The 8270-nt window shown below is 42.1% G+C and overlaps 1 protein-coding gene across 1 annotated transcript; it reads right to left on the minus strand.

The window, feature by feature from the left end:
• Window positions 1-3293: 3293 nt before the first annotated feature.
• Window positions 3294-4295, minus strand: LOC108794282 (type-1 angiotensin II receptor-like). The gene has a single exon (XM_018565291.1). The coding sequence runs from the start codon at window positions 4293-4295 to the stop codon at window positions 3294-3296; it is 1002 nt and encodes a 333-aa protein (XP_018420793.1).
• Between the last annotated feature and the right edge of the window lie 3975 nt (window positions 4296-8270).

An 8270-nucleotide genomic window follows, 5' to 3' on the forward strand; every position in this document is an offset into this window, starting at 1 on the left:
GATTAAATGTACATTGTGGCTGAGAAGTTTATATGAAGGGTTTAAAGTTTCTTTGACTCCATCTGGCCATCATAACATGACAACAGCACCCATTTATATGGGTAAGTAAGGTGGCCAACCATTGATTATTATAACCCCACACACCATACAATTACATAGTATCATCCCTGCTGATCTGCAGTCAGGGGCTGACTGGCAACTTTTAGCCCAGGGGGCAAGTACAGCCCATAGGCCCACGGTGCAGCGACTTGGCCCCCCTCCCGCTCTGCCTCTCCCTCCGCCCCTACCTGACACTTTTACCATCCATGTGACGGTAGTGTGAATGGTCGGGTGATGTGAGGGGTCACTAGGAAGTCCATGAAAGGGGTGACTGGCTTGGGAATGGCACTCTCCTCCTGCTGGGCTCCCTACATGGTTCTGGCCTAAATCCGCTGCATGTCCGGTACTTAGGCACTCTTATCCAGTGTAGGCCACTTCTGGGCTGTGAGCTGTCGGGAGGATAGTGGGAGGAGCCAGACATCGTCAGTGGTGTAATGTTGAGGTCAGCATGTCATACAGAAAGAAAAGGGACTTACAGTTGATCTGATTTCCTGATGCAGGTGCTCTGAGTCTGACCTCTTCTTCTGCTGCTGGTGATGGTGGGGGAGCAGCGATGTTGCCCGCGCGTCCAGCCGACTCGTGGTGCCCCCCCTTTAGGTCCCGAGTAGCTGGCCAATTGCAGTTCTGCAGTCTGCCTCTACCGCTTATGGCATCTGAGGTGGGCGGAGGCAGCGGCGGGCTGACAAAACATGGGGCCCCGGGCAATATGAGAGTTTGGGGCCCCCTTGTGCTCTGCCCACATACAAGCCACACCCACATATACATTCCTGCATCCCTATTCCCACACTGTTCATCTCTGTACCCCCTGCATCCCTCTTCCTAAACTGCTTACCTCTATACCCCCTGCATCCCTCTTTATACACTGTTCACATCTGCATTCCTCTTCCTACCCTGCCCACCTCTGCATCCCTCTTCCTACACTGTTCACCTCTGTACCCCCTGCATCCCTCTTTCTACACTGTTCCTCTGTACCCCCTGCATCCCTCTTTCTACACTGTTCAGCTCTGCACCTCCTGCATCCTTTTTCCTACACTGTACACCTCTGCACCCCCTGCATCCCTCTTCCTACACTGCCCACCTCTGCACCCCCTGCATCCCTCTTCCTACACTACTTCATCTTACTTTGCTAACCCACGTCCCCCTACTCTCTGCTAAGCTCTCTCCCCTTGCAGCTTACCTCTAGGTAGGACTCCTGCTCCTGATACCATGGGTTGTTGGTGGTGCAGGGGGTGGAGCCAAATGTGCTGGAAGTCTCCGGTCCTTCCTGCGGCTGAAGGCATTCTGATAGGTATGCCCAGTGGATGGCCCTGCCCCCCTAGTCATAGTGACGAGCTGATTGACAGGCACCTGTCCTCCTTCTATGCAGAGGAGCCTGGATCCCTGTAGGGAAGGAGGGGAAAAGCCTGCCAATCAAGTGGTTACGATGGCAGGTGGGCGGGACCATGAATATAGCCACAATGTGCTGAGCTACAAATTCATGCATTTACTTAAACTCCCTAAATAAATCTAACACCCACTTAGGTATAATATAACAAAAACACGTGTGAATTCAAAGTAATTAGAAAAACGTATCACATATAAAGCATCAAGTGTGAAATCAATCTAAAATAATGTGTATATATAGCAACACACTAAAGGGGTTAATATCACTCCCTCTGTGTCAGCAAAGTGCTGTAATTCAATATCCACCATCCAAATTGTATTAAAAAAACAGGACAAACAATTACTTAAACATGCTCAGTAAAGTGAGAAATGGTCTAGTGTCCACAACAAGAGCAAGTGCTTAAACAGTTAAACCAGTGCGGTATTTATGAAGTCCTCCTCCACCTTCCTGCAGACACACACCCTACTGTGGGGGGGAGGCTCACCTCAATTTACGACCCAAATTACAGGTCTTACAGCCTGATACCTTTATATATGTGAGGGATGCCCCAAACCCAGATGTTGCAGCCAGAGCCGACTCCTCTAACTCAAATGATAATGTGTCCTCTTATTGCGGGAGCATGACATACAATGTGTGTACATAGGCATACCGTAGTGTAGACCATTTAAAACAGGAGACTTTATTTAAATTTTACTCACAAGTGAAGTTCATCCAGCAGCATTAAAACCTGGGTGGGACCATCCTCCTTCACTACAGGCAGCTCGTGCTGCCTTCAGCCCCCCCTGCTAATTTGATGGGGCCTGCCAGGTGCAAGAGCACTGCCTGTAACATCCTGTCGGCACTATGGAGCCCTGGCCAGAGGAAGCTGCTGTGGCTGCCGAGTGCCGAGGAGCCCGCTTACAGAAGCGGGCACTGTCAAAGCCAGACAAGGAGCTCGGACGCTGCAGCCGCAGAGCAACCAAGAAGGGAGAAATTAAACAAGTGATCACGGCGGCGGCGGGGGCCGTTTTTAAAGTCATCAGAGAGGCCCGGGGGGCAATTGCCACACTGCCCCCCGGCCCAGTCCGCCCCCTGTCTGCAGTCCATCTATGCTGCTTGGTACTCTTGAGGTCATGTATTCAAATTTCCCTGCGCTATAAAGTGCAATTATATCAATCTCCTCCTATGTTTTGCAAATTAAATACAATATATTTTGTGTTAATAAATATGTGCCAATATAAATATATCAAACATTAAACATACAGTATATCCAAATCACCGTTTTGAAAAAAGGCCAACAATAACTATATCGGTCCAGGTTTATTACACAATACAGCTGCTTAAAAATATTTTTGAAATTGTTTTACAAAATTTTGGACAGTAGGCACCCACATAGTTTAGACAATGCTGGACCCCTGTGTGAAGAGACCCTTTTTATGTTCTTCCTGTGCTTGCATGAGTTTCCATCGAGTACTCCAGCTTTTTCCCCACACTTCAAAGATATGCTGGTAGGTTAATTGGCTGCTGTCTAAATTGTATGTGTGTGAGATAGGGACCCTATATTGTAAGCGCCTAGATTGTAAGCGCCTTGAGGGCAGGGACTAATGTGAATGTGGACTAGGTAAAGCACTGCGTAAATTGTCGGAACTATATAAATACCTATAATAAATAAATATTAAGGCAGCCAAGCTCAAATTTCTTTTTAAATTTCTGTTGACTGGTAGATGGTAAATTAGACACATGAGGTCATGAAACTTGCTGATTGCATTAATGGCCAATATCACCATTGGCTTCCATAAAGTTAAAGCCTTACTCTAGGTTGCAAACAACACTACAGTGACCTTTTTAATGATTTTATGAGTTGGTTTCGGAACCTCTTGCTTGCAAAATAATAAAGAATAGGGTTGATACAGCTATTTGAATAAGCTATACAAACAGTAATTGGAATAACGACATTAATGTTATGAATAGTCATGCAACTTGTAATTAGCTTGAATCGAGCTAATAACTTGAGCAAATTAACTATGTGAAATGGCAGCCAACATATGAAGAAAGCAAGCACCATTGCCACCACAGCCCTTAAAACGTTGTCACTTTTGGTTTTCTTACGCTTAGCTTTAGCTGATGCCAAAATTTTTTTGTATATCAAAACATAACATATTCCCTGAATGATAAAAGGAATGAAAAATCCCAATATAAACTTGACAGAGTATACGAAAATGTGCCAAAATAGGCTGTTTGGTGGGTACTTCATGGCACAAACGATCTGATGGGAGTAACTGGAATAGTAAGTCTGCCGAAAGAAGATTGTTGGAGTGCTCACAGCAATAGAGGAAAGCCAGACAAAAAGTATTATCATTTTGGCCTTGGTTAGAGTTCGCTTTCCATGAGCCTCTATTGGATGCACAATGCTATAATAGCGATCAGCGCCAAGACACGTGAGGAAAAAGATGCTGGCGTACATGTTCACTGATGACAATGTAGCACACAACTTACACATGCAAGAACCGAAGACCCATTTGTATTTAACTGACATATCTATAGCCCAGAATGGTAAAGTGGCAACAAAAGACAAGTCTGCAATAGCCAAGTTCACAATGTAAATATTTGCCACTGACTTGGCCTGAATACAACATGTCAGCCCCACAATGATAACTGTGTTTCCAACAATGCCTACCACAAAAAGGATCATGTATATTATTGGAATCAGAACAAATTGGTAAGAGGCATCATATCCGAGTGCAGAGCAGTTTGTGCTTCCTGTGTCACTGGAAACTCGGAGAGGAATGTATCCTATCGATACAGATGAGAGGTTGGAAAGTTGAAAATCCATTATTTCGACAGGTAATTTGTGTTCAATAGCCTGAAAATAGAAATGATTATATTCAATAAACACGTCATCACAATAGTTTGAAGTCATTGTATATTGTTGAGAGGATACAAATGTTTGCAATCATATTGTATATTACTGTAAAACACACACTTCTCTATTGACCGCTACTGGACCCACACACTTCTCTATTGACCGCCACTGGACCCACACACTTCTCTATTGACCGCCACTGGACCCACACACTTCTCTATTGACCGCCACTATACCCACACACTTCTCCTTTGACTGCCACAGCATCCACACACTTCTCCTTTGACTGCCACAGCACCCACACACTTCTCCTTTGACTGCCACAGCACCCACACACTTCTCCTTTGACTGCCACAGCACCCACACACTTCTCCTTTGACTGCCCCCACACACTTCTCCTTTGACTGCCCCCACACACTTCTCCTTTGACTGCCACTGCACCCACCTACTTCTCCATTGAATGCAACTGCACCCATGCACTTCTACATTGACTGCCACTGCAACCATGCACTTCTACATTGACTGCCACTGTGCCCACACACTTCTCAACTGATTTCCACTGTGCCCATGCAATTCTACACTGATTGCCACTGCACCCACACACTGTTCTATTGATTGCCAATTTACCTATACACTTCTCCACTGACTGCCACTAGTCCCACATAGTTCTTAATTTGCTATCATTGCACAAACATACTTCTCTATTGACTGCCACTGTACCCACACACTTCTCCACTGATTTCCAATGTGCCCATGCAATTCTCCACTGATTACCAATGCACTCACACAGTGCTCTGTTGATTGCCAATTTACCCATGCACTTCTCCACTTGTCACTTGTCACTGTACCCACACACTCCTCTATTGATTTCCACTGCATAAATGCAATTCTCCACTGATTACCACTGCACCCATGTACTTCTCTATTGACTGCCACTTTACTTATGCAATTCTCCAATGACTGCCACTGCATCGACACTACTCCACTGATTTCCACTGCACCCATGTAGTTATCTGCTGATTGCCATTGCAACCACACAATTTACCTCTGTGTACCACTGCACCCATGCAAATTTTCACCGATTGCCGTTGCAACTATACAATTTACCACTGTGTACCACTGCCCCCATGCACTTTTCCACTGATTACCACTACACCCATGAAATACTTTACTGATTGCCACTAAACAAACACACTTCTCTATTGATTCACTGTACCCTCACTTATTTCCACTGCCATTGCACCAACACAATTCTCTGCCGATTACTATTGGAACCATGCAGTTTTCAAAGTGCCACTGCGCCCATGTTATTCTCCACTGATTTCCACTACACCCATGCTATACTCCACTGATTGCCACTTTGCCCATGACATTTTCCAATGATTACCATTGCACTCATGCAATTCTTCACTGAGTGTCACTGCACCCACACACTTCTCCACTGACTGCCACTGCACCTGCGCACTTCACTGACACTTGTCCCTGTAATGGCATACCACAAACAAAAGACTGCTGGACTATGTACACTGTAATATACATCACATTCTCCAAACTGCTGAACTTGGTACACTATATTTTGATTTTTGTAAGATTCTTTAAAGCAAGTATCTTAAATTGTAATTCCAGCCAAAATAGTTTTTGTTTTGGACACAATGGAGAAGAGTTAGTTTTTCTGTCTTTGTCCCTGTGGTGGAGATTTAACATCACTCTCTAGCAGCCAGTTTCCAGGACAATAGTGAGGATAAATCAGCAGGGACACAGACTGCAATAGAAACACATTGTTTGAAGAGAATCAGTCAGAGTGATCTCTAATGGTTGCTGCAAGTTGAAATTCAGTACTTTAATTAAGCCCTACTAACAAAGAGAACATGCTGAAAGGATGATGATTTACATTGGGCAGTTGGCTAAAAGTGAAAGCATGTTGACAGTTTGACATTCTAAATTTTTCCTGTTTAATTATTTATTAATAATTTGTTTCTTATTCTAGTTTTTTTAGGTTTACAAAAATTAGCATTGAATACATAATTTGAATGAACCTATATTAAACTTACAATGTGTAAAGTGCTGAAGAATTAAGAGCACGCACTAAGAGGTGCTTGCACATATCTTACATTTTACATTTACATTCTGCCTTGGGAGACAGAAAGAGGGGAAATTCAAGATTTTATAGTTGCAATGAGTGCAAGGGTTGAATGAAAATCTTCCAATGGGGACAAATGTTCTAATGACAACTGTCTAAAATGGGCATTTCCCTTACTTTGAGGAGATTCACTCTCACTTCCTGTTGCATTTCAACCTTTTTTTGTTGTGTTTGTTCTACTATATACCGTCTGTGGTTTAGAAAATAAACTTTAAACACATAACAAAGGATTCCCAAACCACATTGGGTTAGCTAACTATACAGCATAGTAGTTACCTCCTTTCAGGTAGGCCCTGTCTGTTCCAAATCAGGGTACATTTTAGCTTGAGCTATGGTCTCTGTAAACAACAGGCATTTCACATCAAAGGGTTTAAGAAAACAGTCGAAAATGTGAAATAGGGCTTCAGACTAATAGAGGGAATGGAAAAAAAGAATGTGCAATATTTTATTTGCCTGAGAAAAATAGAAATAAAAATGTTTTACATTGTATTTAGTCCTGACTATAATAAAAAGGAAAACAAGAAAAACAAAACCTGTAAAAAAAGAAAATTCAACGTAAAAAAAAAAAAAAAATCACATTTGTAACTTTCCAGTTCCATATGCAGCCAGCAATGAAAACTAAAATTCACAAAAAAAAACCTCTTTCCTATGTAATTTTCTGAATTTCCTAAAATTCTGCACAGAGCTTGAGGTAAAATATCAGGCTCCCCATCACTGTCCTTCAGCAGTACAGTATATTCTATATACATACACGATAGATAGATAGATAGATAGATAGATAGATAGATAGATAGATAGATAGATAGATAGATAGATAGATAGATAGATAGGATAGATAGATTTTCTGTAAGAATTAAAATGAATATATACTATTTAACATTCTTGGAATAAAATGATCAGGCTTTCCAACAAGCACAGTTTCAATGTTTTAGCTAACTGGGAATATTTGAATATCAGGCATTAGTAATCCACAATTCATTGACAAAAAAACAGAAAGTAACCGTTAGCAGTTAACCTAGAAAGATTAAAGTGGCCATATATTCCAATTATTTGCTAAAAATGTACCATGAAAATGCACATAACATTAACTAATCTGATCTTGATTTATTACAGCACACAAATACAATTTAATTAGAGACTTTTGTTAGCATGAATATTACTTACCAAATCCCTTTGGTTATCTTTAATAGTTTTCCTTGTGTATTCACACTGTTGCTGCGAGTTAGTGCAGGAAGTCAGCTGTACCAATTCTCTGCCACTCCGCTACATTCTGAGTTGACAATGAAAAATGGGAATAGGGACTTCTTCAGTGAAGCTTATACATGGCATATACTGTAAATGTAATGACCTAGAAATGGTATCCAGAGAAACACCAGCAATATGTTACAGAGCCATATCACATTCTGTGCCACCGCTGTATTCCTGTTTGCATGGTAAATATGCAAAACTCAGTTCAGCAATTGGACTGATCTTGATATGGCTGAATCCTAACACGTACAGCATGCTAGCTGCTAGTCTTTTTAGAGCAGCCTTTAGGAACATGACAGTCCCACCCACAGAGTTCTGTCATAATGCAAAATCATACTGAGTAATACAGAGAAAGGGTGAATTGGTTAGAGTTTTTCCTTTGCAGAATGTGAACCAATTTACTGCAATCTCTGCAACTATTCTGATACCTACTTGTTATGACATCAATATCATTTTTATTTATCTTGCAGTGGTATGGTGGCCAACAAATCTTCACTTTTTAAAACGGAACTAAAGCCAAACCTTTTTTTTTCTGCTTTAGTTCTCCTTTGAGTCAA

This window comes from Nanorana parkeri, unplaced genomic scaffold (genome assembly GCF_000935625.1).
Source record: "Nanorana parkeri isolate BGI_ZX_2015 unplaced genomic scaffold, ASM93562v1 scaffold829, whole genome shotgun sequence".
In the NCBI taxonomy this organism is placed as follows: Eukaryota; Metazoa; Chordata; class Amphibia; order Anura; family Dicroglossidae; genus Nanorana; species Nanorana parkeri.

Bases quoted from the DNA above. Each gene is read 5' to 3' on its own strand.
- LOC108794282 (XM_018565291.1), bottom strand. From the start codon at position 4,295: ATGGATTTTCAACTTTCCAACCTCTCATCTGTATCGATAGGATACATT.